At 42.1% G+C, this 19,556-nt stretch overlaps 1 protein-coding gene across 1 annotated transcript in view; it reads left to right on the plus strand.

The window, feature by feature from the left end:
- The window catches only part of LOC117401531 (WD repeat-containing protein 18), a 38,979-nt gene that overhangs the window by 15,075 nt on the left and 4,348 nt on the right, over positions 1–19,556 (plus strand). Inside the window, exons 5-8 of the mRNA XM_034002310.3 lie at positions 8,210–8,353; positions 10,036–10,100; positions 11,563–11,687; positions 17,040–17,206. Coding sequence (XP_033858201.1) covers positions 8,210–8,353; positions 10,036–10,100; positions 11,563–11,687; positions 17,040–17,206 — 501 coding nt within the window. The remainder of the gene's footprint in view (positions 1–8,209; positions 8,354–10,035; positions 10,101–11,562; positions 11,688–17,039; positions 17,207–19,556) is intronic.

A 19,556-nucleotide genomic window follows, 5' to 3' on the forward strand; every position in this document is an offset into this window, starting at 1 on the left:
GACACACTATGCCCAGGTACAAAGCCACTCCTTGATTTATACGGTTGGTCACCCACATCTTTAGTGTCTGAAATGTATGTCCCACACTGCCCATGGGTCAGCTGAAGATTATTTATGTAACCCTTATTGAAAGTGTTTTGCATAGTCACAGACATGTTGTACATATTACTGTTGGGGTGCATCATAAAACAGGGAGAGCCTGGGGTGCTTCTCAGGATGGGTTTATTTGATTGGTTACAAACATTCCCAGTACGTTATAGTTTACATGTTTGTAAAGAAATTAAACCGAATCTAACATCCCTACATCCTGCCTTCTGTTCTAAACTTTACCGGCTTCCATTCATGCTTATAAAATCTGCTTATTGCCCGGAGTGATGAAACAACAAAGTCATTGTTTTCTTCTTACAGGAGAATAAATGTTCCTCATATTGCAGCATATGGTTGTCTTCAGTCCGTGTGGCATTCAGGGACACGTTAGAGATCTGGGGAGTTGAAAAAACAAATCTGTTTCCTCCTGGTTGCCATGCTTCAGATCGTTAGTCACACAGTGCCTCTAATGGTAAGGAATATTACATTTGTCTAATGTCCACCCAAAACAATAAATCTCTCTGAAATTAAAGGAGGAAGCCAGCTAATGCAGAATTGCTGAGCGCTTTGATAAATTCTTTTTAACCAAGTCATAAAATCAATAATTTTTAAAAGGCTGTAAAATGCATTTTATTAATGCACTTTAGTGTATGTGTGTGCCCGTGCGCGTGCAGTTTGTCTCTGAGAGGGGAAATGGAAGCAAAAGAGGTTAACACATAAAAGGAAATGGGTGAAATCTAAAAAACTGAACTGCAAAGGCAATCCATTTGTTTTATTATCATTAATTAATGGTCCCCTGAGCCAGAATTAGGCGTCTTTTTAGGGTGGGGGTGAAGCATTGTCCTAAACGTGTGGCTGGCAGTGGTTAGAGAAAGTGTTGGGCTAGTGGGTTTGAGTAGCTTAGCCTTAAAGGGTACATGAGGACCTTTTTATTTTATTGTGTCACATGTTCCCATGTGTTGCTACAGCTGTTTATGTAAGGTGTGTGTATGTATTGTTTTTATTTATTTATTTACATTTTGACCACTTTTTTAAACATTTAAATTTCATTCCCTGCCTCAAGATGGCTTCACATGTACCTGCATGGACCTCTCAGAACTACATTTCCCATCATCCTCCTGCTCACTGGTAAGTCAATCTGTTACATATGTGAGCAGGAGGATGATGGGAAATGTAGTTCTGAGAGGTCCATGCGGTTACATGCAGGCAGGCAGGGAATGCAATTTAAAAGTTTAAAAACGTGGTCAAAATGTTAAAAAAAAATTAAAGCAATACACACACCTTACGTAAACAGTTGTAGCAACACATGGGAACATGTAACGCAATAAAATAAAAAGGTCCGTATGTACCCTTTAAGAGAACGAAAGTGCTGGGCTGCAGTGTGGAAGGTGATGGGTTTGAGTAGCTCAGTGGTTAGAGAAATAAAGGAAATAATGGACTGCAGTGTATAATGGGTTTAAGAGAAAGAAAGTGCTAGGCTGATGTGTAGAAGGTAGTGATTCATGTCTGCTGTGTAGAAGGTAGTGATTCATGCCTGCCGATTGACTGCTGTGCGTTTCAGTGAATCAGACGCATCCAGCAGCGACAGGCACTGCGATTCACATCCAGCCCCCACACTCTTGATCTGTGCTTGTCTGGAAACAGCCGCTTGATGTGTGGATGTAATGCAAGCCTTTTACCCTGGGGTCAGGTCGTGGGGTGCCATTCCTCATGCCTGATTCATGGGCACAACACTGAGCGTGCCGAGCAATCAAGAAGGCATTTCGAGAGGGTGATATAGCAAGCTTTCTCATTCTCGCTCGGAGCTAATTAAACGATTAACGTGCTGAAAAAGGCTGTCTAAATCTAGCCCTGAGAAATCAGATTTTGGAGAGGAAATTGATCTGGTGAGGGGGTGTAAGCAGTGCTATTTCAGAGTACAGTGACTCAAACAAAATAACCACCCTGCTGGGCTGTGCCCGATTCAGTACCAATGCAGAATGACAGGGTGTTTCAGCAACCCATGAGGAGAGATAACATCTTATAAGAAAATGTACAGGACCATTCCCTTCGACCAGTGACTTATGATGGCTGCCATATTGGGATCAAGTTTTTAATATTTGGTACTCTGCTGTATTCTATGATTTCCCATTTCTTTTCTTGCTCGGTACACAACTGTATTCTGTGATTTTCTGGGTTTAATTGTGGGTATTGTACAAGAAATAAACCCTGCATGCTAAATGTATTGGTGTCCTTGACATTAACCTCATGTGGCTACATGAGGTCATATAACATTACGTTTCTTGACGGTACAGTTTTGAGTTATTGTCTTAATATTCCTGGTGTTGTCTTGTAAGTATTAACTGTTTAATTTCCAAATAATTTTGCCTGTGGATGGTTTAACTTTACCGTTCGTACACAGCTGTATTGAATGATTCTCTCCAATAAGTTCCATTCCAGTGTCCAGTGAAAGTTAATGATAGGTAAGATTAAATATGAAAAAGGGTCAGCCCTGTAAAGATGTAATGTAAAAGTTCCTTTATACTGCTTTGTTTAATATAGTTGTATCCAATGTTTTTTAGCCCATTTTTCTCCCCAATTTAGAATTGCCAATTGTGTGATTATTAATCGTGGTTCATCGCTGCAACCCCCCGGCAACTCAGGAAACGGCGTCTGATACAGGCGTCCTCTGAAACGTGTCCCTGCCGAGCCAGCGGATCCACAGTGAAGCCATCAGACCTATAGTGCTCCCGATCATGGTCGGCAGTGACAAAGCCTGGATTCAAGCCTGCAATCTCCTGCACTCCACGTGGAGCGCCTTTACTAGATGCGCCACTCGGGAGCCCTTCTGTACTTTTTTTAGGTCACAGTCCCAAATAATAAACACACAATATACAAAACACGGTCACCAGTCCTGGGTGCGTGCTGTAGTGCTCGTGGTGGGTAATACAGGTTTATTTGTGACAAGTGAAGTGCTGTTCCGGGTTTTGTGCTGGCCCATGGAACATGATAGCCGTCCAATAATTACAAACAATTATAGACAAGCAAAACAAAACACTCCCAGTACTTTTATCACTGGGTCTCTCACAGGTCCTTGCAGTTTAACAATTCAAACCAAACGAAGGAACGGATTGCGATTCTCTGTCCCCTTTTATGCTGTCACACATTGACCCCTTGGTAAACGAGTGCAACCACTGCTCCAATCTGCGGCTGCCACATCGTTTCTCTTCCAGGTCAATGCGTTCTTGCAACGGAGTCTCGCCTTCATCCAGACTGTCCGACTTCCCGACCCTGAGAAAGAACTGTCAGACCAGCCAGTCCAAAGAACTCTGTTCTCGCTGCTTAGCGCCCTCACAGGTCAGGAGGGAGATTTACCACCAAGAATCACTGTATTTCTGTCACACATGTCTACAGGGAATGCAGTGTACAGAGAGGCAGGGGGGGTGCAAGGGAGACTGGCAGGGGGAGAGAATGCACCATTGCTTGTTTGTTCGCGAGGCTGCTTCAGTTAAAGTGGAGCCAGTCTGTCACCAGTCATTCTGCACCCAAATGAATCACCCTCCTTAGACTGTTCCGCTCTTCTTAATAATATGTTCCTTTGTTTCCTTAAAGCTCCTGGGCTGTGCTTGACAGATTGCCGTGTGAGCAGGAATTCTCTTGTGTAGCTTTACTATCAATTAGCTCTCAAGAGTTACCCAAGCAACAGCTTTCTCCTATTAGATTTGAAAAAAAGGATATTGCTTACTTGGCAACAGAAATGGCTGTTGGTGTCTGCATATTTCTACGTTTTCTGTCTAGTATCTCAAAGTGTATAGCAGTATAAACTTTTGATACGGAATATAAGACCGATCTGTATTGGTTTATTTATTTAGTAATACCCTTTTTTTCCTCAGAATTAATGGCATAAGGATGCTTTTAACTTCTGAGTTTCAAAAACAGCATGCGAGGCAGTTGGTGTGGCTGTCAGATTTGAAAGGTCTCATTATTTGAATGAGGAAGGCACTTAGTCCAGCACTTAGGATTCTCCAGCCAAGCTGGAGGATCAACCAGCTGCTAGGAACCGGACGAGGACAGATAGTCTTGTGTTCTTATGCCAGATGAAGGCAGATTTTACTTAATATTGGTGCAATGAGCCCCAGAACCACTAAATAAAATGGAACTACATAAATAGAATTGGTACAGTGTGGATTCAGACCCAGGCATTTATTTATTTATTTATCTTCTTTAAAAAAGTAATGGAGCCAATGCTTTAAGTAAAATTTGTTTCCGCTGGGGGTAGCATATAAAATAAATATTTGACAGTCAGCCTCAGAAACTGGTAGCCGACTAATCGCATGTCACGTGATCACAAAGTCGTTGTGAAGTGTGTGCTGATTTATTGAGAGGATTTTGAGTGCAGTGTAGTACACATAGTAGTGCATGAGCCTGTTGTCCTGGTTCCCAGTCCTCGGCTCTGTCCCACCTGACAGCCAGTCTGTCTGTGTGTCCTTCATGCCCGTCCACACTGCACTGTTTACTGTGCGTCAGGATCTCAGCGATTCACTCAGGTGAAGCCTGAGGCACATCTCCTGTTTTTACAGCTGTTGATTTCAGCTGCTCCTTTCTAGTTGGAAACATTCATTCATCTGAGGACCCCCTCCCAAGAGAGAATTCATAATACAAAGATCATTTCCGTCTCGGTTTTATTTATTTATTTTATTTTATTTGTGTGTGTGTGTGTTTTTAATGCTCTGGGCGGGAGAGGGGACTTGTTTCCCAGGGGGACTGTGCATTCTTGATTCCTGTCCTCTGCCTGACTGCCGTTTACTTATCGCCTGTCTGCTGCTTTTATGCCACCTGCGCTTGGAGAAATGTTTTATTAACACATAGCTTTCTGTTTCTGCCGTCCACCTCTGAATGAGGGAATGTGTAGGAAAGAGGAGCCATACTTTTCATCAACTTTTAAAGCCGCTGTGTCCCCATTTTTGTGTTTTTTTTTTGCAATTCCCTTACTATTGTATGGTGCAGTCATTCCGAGAGCTTCTGAGTTTTATTACTCCAATATTAAATCTATCTGACTTTTGAGCTTCAGAATCCTAAGTGCTGGGACTGAACAGCCTTCCTCATACCGTTCAGATCACGTGACTGTGACCTTTCAACTCTGTCAGACAGCATTCAACTATCCCAGTGTCGTAGGATCTAAGGGAATAGGTTTAAAACTACTGCAGTTCTCAGGCAAGCATTGATGTTGATTTGAAATCAAAGTACTGTGGATATTTTCTTGCTTGTTTGTGGTTCTTGAAGTTTGCTGCTTGTGAATTTCTCAGGAACGGTGACAGACAATGTCTGCAGTCAGGCACCATGAGAGCTGTTCTTCACAGCCAGTGTGAGAGTGAATTGGTGATGGGACTGTGGGGTTGCAGTCTATACCACTTACAGTAAAGAGTTTCAGACAGCTTGAGAGATGATGCCTTCTTTACCATTCCCTTACTGGGTGCCCAGGCTGCTGCTGCTGCTTTAGCCCTGTTGAGTTACAGAGCAGTGGCAGATTGCAGAGCCCCCCCCCCAGTCTCTCCACAGCACATCTCCACTGATCTGATCACATCAGCCTCGATAGTGAGTCTTGCCTTGCTGACACAGCAGGGTGGCTGGGGAGTAAGGAGATGGACAATCTTCACTAATGGTCTCTGATTTTAGTCCTATGTCCTCGCCCTGTCAGCCTGTCTGCTGCCAAACTCCACTCGTAACCATGTCTGTCTCTCTTACTGAAGTGCACCATCAGAATTCATCAACTCTAAAGGAGTGAAACCGTACATAGAAAAGTTTGGCCAGGCAAGGCTCGTCCCTTCTTAGCGTTTTTAGATACCTGGTAGACAAGCATTTCTCCTACATTCTATTCTAAACTTATTTTTACTTAGTTTTGTCCTATGCTCTGTGCTAAATTTGAACTTTGGTTAACTTAATCTATACTGTTTACGATTTTATAAATTTCAATTAAATCCCCTCTCTTTTTTCTAGACCGAAGAGATTTTCATTCTTTTAATTCTTCATTCTTTTGTCCTCGTAGCTGACTATTACTGGGATCAGCCTAGTTTTCAGTACCTTCTCAAGTTCAGTGATGTTGTGTTTTTTTGTTTTTTTTTGTTTTTTTTTTGTAGTGAGGTGATCAAACCTTGACAGCGATTCAGGAAATTCAAAATCAGACGACATGAAAGACCAGCACTAAGACAGTTGTATTCCAAGGTGTGGGATTACATTTTAAATGTCGTTATAGCTGCTTTTAAAAAAGCACCAAATAAGTCAAACTGTGATGAAGGGTACTGATGTTTTTTGGTGTCAGTCCTGGCATTAATTAATCGCACACAGTTATCCTAGTTGTTATTTGGTGCTTTTTCAAAGATGCTGTAAGGAAAGCCATAATTAAAATGTAATCCTAGTCAAGCAGACAGCTGTTATAGGTAGTCTTAAAGAAATGTGTTTGAGTGTATAAAATTATTGATTTTATATCTACAAACCACTGGCAAATATGTGATTTACAGCAAAGCCTTCCAATCCATGTTCTTACCTTTTGTTAGCAACATTACCACTGGTGCTGTTTTGGTACTTTTGTTCAGGATATGCAGACAAATACAAAACTAGAGATTTTTAAAAGCTGTCTAAGTGTCTGGTAACCACTTCCTGTGCTGCATGTCCTCTTCACTCCAAAGGTCTCTGTGTAGTAGGCGCTGTGACCTACAGCATACAGTGACACCCCCTTTTTTTTTTTTTTTAACTGTTCTTTGAATCCGGATGTATTTTTATTATTTCTTTTTAAACCAGAGAAAACAAAATTAAAAACAGAAAATTGGAACTGTTACTTACTGCTCTGGTGATTTCTTTAAAAGTAAAGGCCATCTATATAATTTCATAGTTTACAGAATCATGTTGCTTGCATTTAAATCTCCTCTCTGTATCTGCGAATCAAACACAGCAGTGATATTTATTCCAGATTGATTTTATTGTTCTGATTATGGTAATTGTTTTATTTGTACGAATGCATTGATGTTTATAAATTGCCATTTCTTCCAGCTGCGTCTCAAAGCTATTTCCCAATGGCTAATTCAATTGTTGAAATAACTGAATTGAATTACTTGCCCAGCATTCATTCTGTCTTACTTACTCTGCGCACTCACTTTACTGGAGAGTTTAGTGTTGAAGTATCCTAAAGATATATAACCCAAGGAGACTGATTCAATGATATCTATGAGTATCTCGTCTTCTCTTATGAGTCTTTCCTATACAGCAATAGCATTGTGCCGTTTTGAGTGGAGTTTAACACCTGTATACAGTCCTGCATTGAGTAAATACTGGAGAATCTGAACCCTAGCAGTCCCACACCTGTAATCTGAAGCATGCTACCATAATGAAATGCACTCAGAGTAAATGGAAGCTGAGTAAAAATGTATAACAGAAGGTAGGCAGCACTCTTTTAACAGTTATAAATGCATGGAATAGCATACCAGGTAAAGCATTTAAAACACTGGGAACATTTCAGTTAGATTCAGTCCTATTAAATTAGATACCCTGTTGTAGGGGCAAGTGTTGTGCTAAAATGTGACGGGTCACACAGTCTCTTCTCATTGCAAAACGTATGTTCTTATATTCATATGCCAATAACAGCTGGAGAAACAAAGTTTCAGCATCATAATGCCATGACAAGCTTCTAAAACCTTTCCAACTGTGTCAACGGATTAGTGTTGATTTCTGAGTATCTCATATTGTTGAGTATCAAAATATGCAAATTAGTGATTGTCTAATTTAATTGATGGCAAATCTTAAGGTGTTCTAATAAATGTGCACACTACTGTATAATGCAGATAAGGGTGTTCTCTGTTAAATCAGACAGCCACTCCCTCCCTGATTTATCTGCACATCAATCTGAATTAATTCCTCTTTGCTTAGACGTTTCACACCATGATGCATGATTTATGGGACATCCTGCACCCGTGATGACTGTGTATAGCATTGATGATGCAGGAATGTTGGTAATCTGGAGTGTGGAGTTAATCCTGCATTGATTTTTAAACATACCTTTTTATCAGACCCACTGAGCTGTCACACAGCGTATCTCCTAGGATGCAATGTCTGTGATTAATCCCCTGCCCCTCTCTCTCCCCTTCTCTAGCTTTGGGAAATCTCCTCAGGGGAGATCCTGCTGTCTGTCCTCTTCGATGTGGGGATCTTGTCCGTCACCTTCGACCCCTGCGAGTACTCTATGTTCTGTGGCGGCAGTGACGGCAACATCTTCCAGGTCGCTCTGTGTGGAACGGTAAGGAGATCAGCCAGCATGGGACACGGGATGCCCACTCGAGGCTCGCTCAGTCCACTCCCAACCAGGAACGTCTTCCAATCCGGTCCTTAAATACTTAACTGAACAACTAGGTTCATTTAAACAATGTAATGCCCTGTACATACTTCAACAAGAAAGGACCACGTAAAGTAAGTCCTGGGTCACTGCTTCAGAGTGGCTGTGGGCTGTGCACCTCTGACACATGGCACTATTTCATCTGGCACGAATGATCACTAGAAAAGGGGGCCTTTGAGAGAGTGACTTCACATTTGCAGGGTTATAAATACCTAACATGTTAAATGCTGTGCTCTCCAAGACATTGAGCTCTGACCTAATATGGCTACCATATTGAGGACTTCTGACGTTTCAGCTGCATAGAGACAGTACACTCTTGAGCTGTTGTCATAGGGTTTGGTACCCAGCTGTATCCTTAGATTTTCTTACTGGTTGCGTCCAGTCAAAATTAACAATTAAGCTCCCACATTGCTGGCCGTATCAATGATAAAGACCATAGACAAACCAGGAGATTTCTGGGCTGATGTCATGGACCCACAGCACTAGCAGGGCCTCACCAAGCACTCTGCAGGTCACCTTGTCCCTGGTGATGCTGAAGAGCACTAGCTTGCAGTGCCTATTGATTATTGATCAGCGTCACAGACTTGTGCGTGTGTCTTCATCTCAGTTCTGACACCTTCAGGACAACCAGCCTTAGGCTTGGTGGTGGAAGGGTCATTTAAAGGCTAACTAGCTTGACTGAGGCTGACCATTTTGATTTGATCAGGCAGGTTATTTAAAGACACTAAACGGTGGAATTGAACTACAATGCAGGGTGATTCACAAACAATGCACTATGAAAAAAAAAGCCGTAACATCACACGCCTGTCTGTGTTGGATTTATTCAGTGGAAACTTAGTTAGTCTCAGGGGGAAAAAAATAACGTATGATTGCACACCCTTTCTGTTCATATCAAATAATTATTTGTGTATATTTAAAATGGAAAATGATCATTTATTTTTCTTGCACTTGTGGCTAGCCACTCCAGAGGTGTCACATTAAAAAGTGTATACAACGTTGCCCTGGAATTGCATTGTTTCTCTTGCTGTCAGCGTCTGGTTGAACGTGGAGCTCTGAGCTCCACAAAGCATGACTCGCATGTGAAAAGGCTCTGAGTGAGGAAGGGCAGAATGCAAAGCGATGCCTGCCTGGTGTCTCCAGCACTTACACTGCATGGACCATACTCGGCTCGGCTGTTAAAGCAGTGCAGTATTCCGCTTAGATATTCCACAGGTGTACCGATCCATGCTCCAAAAAACCAACAGAAAATGTCACATTTGCATTTCACGCTTTCTCATCTTTAGAATTGTATTTCTTTTTTTTTCTTTTAAGAAAAGCTACAGATTTCTGCCCTTTTTTATGGGAATATTTATATTAAAGGGATGTCCTTGGATCAGCTATTCAGCAGTCAAAATGCCTTTGGCAACTGAGAACCTACTGCAACTTTCATACCAGAGTGTGGGAAACACATCAATCAGATACCTGCCAAAACCCAAGATACTAATCCTAGTGGAGCTTTGAAGAGCTAGAAACCCACCACTAATTCTGCCTTGGCTTTAGACCATCTGCTTTGTATTAAAGTTTCTTCATTTCTGTTGCCTTTTCAGAATCTCCAGCGAGACAAGAGCTTTCAGAACGACCGGGAGGGGAATCAGGTGTTCAAGGGACACAGGTATCCCACTGATCATTCTAGTTTTACATCACTTACATTGGTTTTGTATTTAGTTTGATCAGTTTTATCCCCCTCCCTATTTGAAGTCCAGTTTGCATGTCGCTTCAGGGCTGCAGCCCATTACCAGCAGTAAGCTAACCCTAACCCTGCGACACCCCCCCCCCCCCGCCCCCCCCCCCCCTTCACCTGCTGAACCGAAGCAGCAGATCTTCCAAGCTGCTGAACCCTGGGACCGCTTTTCAAAACTTGTAATGTGGAGAACAGTGATCCGGATTTTGTAATCGAAATTATTTGTAATCTGGATAAATGTAATCCAGCCTTGACATTTTCTGAAACCCATCCAGATAAAAGTAATCTCAATCACAAAATATAGGATCACTGTTATCCAGATTAAAAACCGGCCCTTAGAGATGAGGGTCCAGTCTGGAAGTGTCTGTCTGGAATAGTCTGGTGCCTGACCAGTAGTGCTCACTGTATGGCCAAAAGTTACATCACCTAGAATTTTAGGATTGAGACAATAAAACATAAAAATAAAACTTTATGAACATAATTTAAATATTTTATTTAATATCATGTAATCAAAGAAACTACAAAATGATACTGCAAAAGTCTACTGGTAGCCATAATAGTTAGTACAGTGTTTCATGTTAGATTTCGAAATGTCACATTTTCCAGTATATAGAAAACAACAAAGTGGTATGTAATTCAATATGTTAACAAAACATTATTCAGCAGGTTTCATTCGACTTGATGAAGGAAAATTAGTTAGTTCTGTAGGGTGATGCTAAACTTTCGGCCATAGCTGTAGATCCCCAGCCAATTTTTCCCCTAACCTTGTGGGAGTAAATTGTTACAGGTGCATCAGAAGAATTATCTGATTTATTTATTATTTTAGAGCCCATTTTCGTGGAAACCAACATACTGTAGAGAATAAGTTCAACCCTAGATTAAAGCTTCATCAATCGAGGAGTCCACAAGTATCTCACCTGGTAAAAGCATGGCTGCATGTCGTGCAGGTTGAGTCGTAGTCTGAGGAGCGCAGGTTCACATCCCGACTGTGTGAAGATGCTCATCTTTGCCTGGGATTCTACAGGGAGTTAGGGAGGGAGACGGCAGAGTTTCTTTTCATCACGCTGCAGAGTACTCTGCTGGCCATGCGCCCCGTTGAGCTCAAAGCTGACACTGCAGGGGTGCTAGTTTACCAACAAGCTCCTGGGTGTAAAGAGGTAATTGGCTTGGCAGTGGGATCAGAGGACGCCCCACTGGCCTTCAGTCAGAGGTGCTGTGGGGAGTTGCTGCAGTGAGGAAACATTATTGGACATTGGGAGAAAAATAAACAAATACATTTTAAAAATCAAGACTTAAAGACAGTAACAGGGGACCCTGCTGTAGATTCCTCTTGGATGTGTGTGTGTGTGTGTGTGTGTGTGTGTAACCTTCCTCCCCTTGGTTGTCCCTCCAGGAACCTGGTGACATGTCTCTCTGTGTCCATGGACGGCACGCTGTTAGTCTCGGGCTCCCATGACGAGACTGTAAGGCTGTGGGACATTCAGAGTAAGCAGTGCGTGAGGACCGTCAACCACAAAGGTAACCCGGCCACAGCACCTCACCAGCTTACTCAGAAGACAACAAGAAAAACACATGAAAGGGTAGAGGGCTTTACTGTGTTTAATTCTGCTGCAAAAGGGATATTGTGGACTTGGAAAATGTCCAGACTAATCCCAGATCTTAAAGGGATGATGGCAACTGAATCTGTTTGTCCTAGAATAAAGAAGGGTTAGGAGGGATTGGATTGAAGTCTTTAAAATTTTAAATCGACTTGACAAAGTAACTCTAGCCAATACTTCAAACTCAGCACAGAAACCAGGTCCAGAGACAGCAGTGCTGTACAATTCTCTAGTAAATCCAAATGTGGCTTATCATCTAAGCCTTACAGAAACTCGGTTAGTATACCCATTCACTCTTCCACAATTCAGAGACCAAATTGGCGAGTTAAGGAAAGGATTTTCAAAGGAATGCTTTGATGTTTAGTAAGTCTAACAGTAATCAAAGTTGCCTAAGAGCATTATTAGAGCTAATTCCACAGCAATTAAAATCTTCTGACTGGGGCTTTATACTGACGTTAATCAATGACAGGATTTAATGAGCTTTAATGTTTTACTTCCATATGTTTCTGAAAGAATAAGTGTACACCACTGCCGAATCAATCATACTAACAAAAAAATAATTTGACCATATTGTTTTGTTTACCATAGTGGTAATTTAGATTTTTGGATTAGGGGGCCAGAAATAATAAATCCTTTTGTCTTAATGCAAGTTCTTATCTAAACAGGATTTAGATTTTATGATTGCAAAAAAGCCAGAAAAGTCTTGACATCGGCTCGCCTGTTTGACCATTGAGTTAGTTTGCTCCAAAAGAAATTGCAACCCCAGTTCTACTTGCTGGAATATCTAGGACACACATACATGAGTAAATACATAGGAGCACTATCCCACTGGGAGCTGGCTTTGTTTTGTGTGGTTTAAGTGAGAAGCTAAGCAGAGCTCTCGGTCAGAAGCTGTCCTGATAAAGCGCTGGAACAGCAGCGTTCACAAGGACCTTTGCCTCTTTGATGGTTTATCTATTGGTAGCAGGCTTATGTCCGCACACCGAGGTAGCCAAGAGCAGAGACAAGATAGACAGGCAGACGACAGCCCGGGTCTCCTGCGATTGGGCCCTCCTTTACTCCTTCCCTCCTGTCCCTGTAGGCCTTCCAGAAAAACATGTTTTGTTTATTTTCTTCTTCGTGTTTGGTCTTTGCTGGCGAGGGGAAATGCACTTGGCTACAGTAGGCGTGGTGCAGACTGACGGAGGCGAGATTGGAACTGGTGCTGTTTGCATTCATAAGAACATAAAAGAAGTCAGAGAACGAGAAAAGGCCATTCGGCCAATCAAGGCTCTTCCCTTTTTGGCACACCATTGTCCCCTACTGGGGGGAGGGAATCCAATTTAAAAGCACGTAATCCAGTCTTTTTTTTATATATAGATTTCCAGTGTTTTAGATACTACTATTAACTGGTAGGCTATTTCATGCATTTATAAAACTGTAAAAATAAAATAAAAAGTGCTTCCTGCCTTCTGTTGTAAACTTACTTTACTCAGCTTCCACTTATGCCCTCTTGTTCTCTATCTGTACTAAATCTGAAGTCGTGTCTTGAGTTCTCTTGATCTATACCATTCCTGTGAGGGGAGCTTGTGTGAGTTTGCAAATCTGCTGCCTACAACTTCTAATCTCATAAACCTCTTCCTAGCAACTTCATATTTTAGTGTTTTGGGTGAAAAAAATTGAACAGCACCCTTCAGTTTACCTAAGATGGCTACTGTATTGGGGTCATGTTATTTCTTGGTTACTGGATGATGAAATCTCTTCGAGGCATTGGCTTCATACTCTGTACCGAGCTGTATTCTGTGATTCTATCGATTAGAGTTTGATCGGATTGTACAAGAATAATGAACTGTTTCGTGATTTGTTTTATAAAGCTCTCAGCAGTGGACTTTACAGCTCTGGCCAAAAGTTTTGCATCACCTAGAATTTTAGGATTGAGACATAATTTAAAAAAAAAAGATATGAACATAATTTAGATATTTTATTTAATATCATGTAATCAGAGAAACTACAAAATTGTATCGCAAAAGTCTACTGTAAGCCATAATAGTAGTACAGTACTTCATGTTACATTTTGACGTGTCAATTTTTGTACATTTTTTGTTAAGTATTTGGAAAACTACAAAGCAGTATGTAATTCAATATGTTAACATGACATTATTCAGCAGGTTTCATTTGACCTTTATGAAGCAAAATGAGTTGATTCTTTAGGGTGATGCAAAGCTTTTTGGCCATAGCTGCACATTGTAATAGCAGTTGTATCGGGCACAATTTCCACAGTCTTCGTCAGTTTATATTTGAGGTGGTTAAGAAAAATTGTAAAAAAAAAAAAAAAAAATATGCTATTTAGCCAGTTAATATTTTTGTATTCTGGAACTCTTGTATTGTATTGCTCTAAGTTTCTGCTGTATGGCGACGGGAACGCATCTAAACAAGAGCATTACCTATTTGTATAGTTTCAGGTTGTGAAGAGTCCATTCCAGCCGTCTTCCGTTGCTGTCTCTGATCAATACTGTGCTTGGATTTGCATCTTCCCCATCCTGACTGCCAGCCTGGTCTTCTGACAGCCAGTGATAATGCCCGGAGTCGAGACAAACGAGAGAGATCCTGCCAAATGGAAAGGCTAAAGGAAATCCCTCCCATACGTGCCTGTCTCTGCTGATAACTATATCCCTCATTTAGCAGGGGATTGCAGTCTCTTTCCTTGGTCCAGCAGGCAGGCCGATGGGATCACACAAGGGCTTGCACAGTAATGTGTAGTTACCTCAAACCTCAAGGAGACCAGCAAGCGTTTAGCTCCCCGCCTGTGCTTCCCCCGGGTGCAGGGAGAACGAAATGCTTTAGGGTTCTTTTAAAGAGCACGCGGCACAGCAGTGACATTCTGATGAGTTTTTAAACTGGCCAATAATTGTTGATAGTGCTGGAGATCTGAGAAAAGGAGTGTTTAACTAGTGCTCAGTGTTAAGGTGTAGGGTAATGGTGAGAATAGAGTGCTAACCAACGTTTTAGTAGCACTGATTGCTCTGTACAAGTTAAACCAAACAAATGTTTTGAATCGCAAAGGCACCATTTAAAACAGGTTTCAAGATTCTAAAGTTCTTTAGCTTTTAGAGGGCTTCTACCTGTGGTATAATGGTGCTCTATCAATATACAATGGGGACAGTAAGCCAAGCTGGCTTCATCAGGAGATCACCAATAACCTGCCAAAACAAGTATTAAAACACAACACATATTGCTGTGGAATATTATACTGTTGCATTGGTACAGTGTAGTGTGCATTGATAACATCTATATTTCACAGTCTTTTACACTGTATTCGGGCTGGGACATTTAAGTATGCAGGATAATAAGCAGGTTGGACTGTGCATGATTTATGATGATGATGATAAATATGAAGGCTGTTTGAATACTTCTTTGAGTCGCTGCAAGTCAGATTGTGAACTAGACCCATGGCATTGCATCATTTCCAAAACAGCCTATCTCTGCAGTGGCTTGGCAGGGTCCCCTGTTTCCCTTTACTCAGTAATCTGCTGAACAGAGAGAGGCACCCTGCCTGCAAAATTTATGAGCGCCCAACAGCAGGGAAACAGCCATTAGTGTAATTCAACTCCTGGGAGGAAGTTTTCAACAACCCTGCAATAAAAGCAGAATCAATATCTGTAATTGAGTTGGAGGTAATCGGGGAGCCCAGATTACCACAAGAAGAAATAAATATACTGTTTGAACAGCTCCCCCCCCCCCCCCGACACACACACACACAGAGGCCATTGTCACAAGGATGTAGATACAGATCTGTATTTCCAGTTTTGTGTGGTTAGCTTTGAAGCAAGCTCAGCGGCAGGCCTTCTCTGCATACAAATGGGCTGGCTTTTGGTAACTGGAAAGGGAAATGCAGGCTCACTGATCTGTACATATCTTCAAAAATCCAGCTCTTAATCAGTGTTTGAACTATGAGCAATTAACTCCCTTAGCCCATGCCTTATTCCTGTATGTATGTGTCCTGCATCAGGATTGATTGTCTGTTTCTGGATGTTGCTGATCCTAAGCCTTTTAAAAAATACTTTTCTTTGGGCTCGCCTGGTAAAGGCACAGCTAAGTGGTGTATAGGGTCAGGCAGTCAGGGGAGCCGCGGTTGCTTTGCTAGGGTGTCAATCTTTTCTTCCCTATCTTGGTACACCTGTGACATTTTTAGTTTGTGTAAAAGATATAATGCATTGGAGAGTTAACCTCTCAATAAGTATGGAAGATGATCAGTATCCCAAATCTAGAGCAATCGACGGCCTATTTCAAGAGCAGGGTGCTAAACTGAATTAAACAAGTTGGTTTGAAGTTACCGATGTGAAAACAGCATCTCGTCCCATCTACCCATTAAACCGGGGGCTTGGCTGAATTTGTAAGAAGGGAACTAGATGAAGAGGTCACAGTTCAAGCATCAGCCTTAGAACATAGAACATAAGAAAAGGCCATTCGGCCCATCAAGGCTCGTTCCTCGTTGGCACACCATTCTACCCGAGGGGGGGGGGTCTAATTTAAAAGCACAGAATCTAGTCTTTTTTTATGTTCCCAGTGTTTTAGATCCTACTACGTCACCAGGTAGGCTATTCCATGCGTTTATAACATTTCAGATATTATGTTTGCTCTAGGGACACAGAGAGAATGGGGGGAAAAAAGATGGAGGCTGCTAGAGATAGTGGAATACAGACTTAGAAAGCAAGAGGGAGAAATAGACACCGAGAGATGAAGATAAATCATTGATGACAAAGACAGATTGAGGGTGGTTATGGGTTCTGATTTTAGGGCTAAATCAAAAAGCGTGGCCGTTTTCTAACTCGCTTTGTGGTCTTGCGCAGACCGCACGAGATGACATCTTTTGTACATTAAGAGACACACAGCATATTAACTTATAGAGCACGATCAAAGAGGTCCATTAGAGCATAATACCTGTTCTAAATCAAAGAGGTCCATTAGAGCATAATACCTGTTCTGACAACAGTGCTGTAATGTCATCATTTTGAAGTTGGGATAAAATGGGGAGGACACTAGAACATCATTTTAGTGTTATCCTGCTAAATATGGTTGCTATGAATATTTTTTCTTCTAATAACTCTAAGGTAATTGTTGTGCCTAGTTGCAATTTGAAAATATGAGGGGACTAAGATACCGGCAATTTCCAGTAGTGATTTTCCTAACGCCCTATAATAACGAAATAACGTAAATCTCTTTGAAGATCCCTGTTTATTATTTGGAAGTTCTTAGATGCCTGTGTGCTGTATTTCCCTTCTCTCCCCCACAGGCTCGGTGACCAATGCCTTTATCATGCCGGCTCCTGCAAACATGTTCCAGCCGGACAGCCGACCCACTGTGGGACTGCCTCGCTTCACCCGCCACCTGAACACCTCAGAGCCAGGGGAGGGGGGTGAGACGGGGGGGGTCAGCCTGCGCCTGGGGCTCCATATGCAGGTACAAGACCACACACACACACCGGCAAACCTGGAGACCTGGCGTTGTCTGTTCCAGTCCAAGACTCCAGGTTCTGAATGAGCTAATTGAATCAGCAAGTTTAGGTCTGCTAATTCCATACATGCTAGTGGTCCTCACATGTGACTCTTAGACCATTATAGACCTGCTGTGAATAAGGACTTGGACTGTGCAATTGTATAATTTAAGGATGTGGTTGAAATGAGGCCTTGGCCTGGAATAGGTTGAAAGAGCCTCACAACTGAGGCCTGTTGTTCATGTCGAATTCAGCAGGGGGCATTCTTTGATGATAATGGTGTTGCAGTACAGCTGGTGACATCAGGAATTCAAAGTCTGAAATATTCTATCAAGCGAGGCGTATTCTTGTAATGTTGCCATGCTTTTGAAACTCTAAGTTAACGTTTGCGGACTGGAGTATTTAACAGAGCTCTTTGCAGACGGGGTGTAAATAGACCCTGTCAGTGACTGTCACAGTGTTTATAGTAACAAAAGGCCATCATAAAATATATGTTGGGTTGCTTTAACCCACCATCGCTATCATTTTCTCCCTGACTCAAACACTGTATATTTTCAGATTTTTATGAGTCAAAGAAACAAATTATTATTATTAGTTTATTTAGCAGATGCCTTTATCCAAGGTGACTTACAGAGACTAGGGTGTGTTTGAACTATGCATCAGCTGCAGAGTCACTTACATCTCACCTGAAAGACGGAGCACAAGGAGGTTAATTGACTTGCTCAGGGTCACACAATGAGTCAGTGAGTGAGCCTAGATTTGAACAGGGGACCTCCTGGTTACAAGCCCTTTTCTTTAACCACTGGCCCACACAGCTTCTGACAGTTTTTCCCTCTGCAGTTTAATACATAAACCATGTCAGAAAACTGTTTAACATTACAGCATACATTGTTCTGCTTTGATTAGTAATGTTTCCTAAAATGTAAGAGTTGTTGTCTTAACTGGTAAAAGTGGAATGAAACCCAAAGCACTAATATGTGGCTGCACTTGACCTTGTCAAGATCCTTGTTCCCTAGATCATGTCTAATTCAGCCAACCTAACAGCAGCTAACATAACAAAGAGAATACTGGAGCGACTGCTGGGGGGGAAATACACTGTAGACAGATGCACAACATCACAGAAATGTTCATCTTGGTCTTTAATGTGGAACAAGTAAACATGACTTGTGATGAATGCCTCCTCTTGCAGCAGACTCTTCAACAGCACAGGGCTCTCATTAAGTTGTGTCATTTGGCCCATAGGGAAGACCCATCAACACTACTTCACCAAAGCAGCACATCAAGCCCCTTGATGGTCTTGCTGACCAGTCCACCCACCCTCGCTTGCGGCCTCTGAGATCTGACCAGAGCAGGATCTGAGGAAGGATGCGCCTGCAGGCTGTATTTATAATTCAAGGACCTCTGAGATCTGACCAGAGCAGGATCTGAAGAGGGATGCACCTGCAGGCTGTATTTATAATTCAAGGACCTCTGAGATCTGACCAGAGCAGGATCTGAGGAGGGATGCACCTGCAGGCTATATTTATAATTCAAGGACCTCTGAGATCTGACCAGAGCAGGATCTGAGGAGGGATGCACCTGCAGGTGTATTTATAATTCAAGGACCTCTGAGATCTGACCAGAGCAGGATCTGAGGAGGGATGCACCTGCAGGCTGTATTTATAATTCAAGGACCTCTGAGATCTGACCAGAGCAGGATCTGAGGAGGGATGCACCTGCAGGCTGTATTTATAATTCAAGGACCTTCTGGAAGGCTGTAGCATCACGATCACAGACTGCTTTGCAGTAAATTGAGCTACAACTGGCAGTCTCAGTAGTTTAAACCCATCCCTTTCTTGAGTGACAAAACTCCATAGTGCCTAAAGGAATGAGTTATGAAGATACACAAATCCCTTTATTAGGATCTGTACCTCATTTCTGGTTAGGCCACTGTTTTCCCTGAAACGACATGGCATAGACTCCACAAGTCTTGAGGGATCCATTCAGCCATTGATATTTCACACACTCGGTGATGAGAAGTAGGCGTGATGATGAATGTGGTGTTCAAGTTTGTCTCAAACATGCGTAATTGGATTGAGGTCCAGGGATTGTGGTGGCCATGGAAGATGCCATGGAAGATGTCTGAAGTCATGCTTCTTAAAGCATTCACACACAATCCTGCCATGGTGGATATTGGCCATTGCCATAAGGGTACAAGTGCAGCATTGTTAGGTGGACCTGATCCGGAACAATGCTTAAGTAAACTATTGAATTTGTTCAGCGTTCCAGAGTAATCAAGGGACCCAGGGTAATTTAGGAGAACATGCCCCCCACCAG

The sequence above is a fragment of the Acipenser ruthenus genome, chromosome 49 (genome assembly GCF_902713425.1).
Source record: "Acipenser ruthenus chromosome 49, fAciRut3.2 maternal haplotype, whole genome shotgun sequence".
Taxonomy (NCBI): Eukaryota; Metazoa; Chordata; class Actinopteri; order Acipenseriformes; family Acipenseridae; genus Acipenser; species Acipenser ruthenus.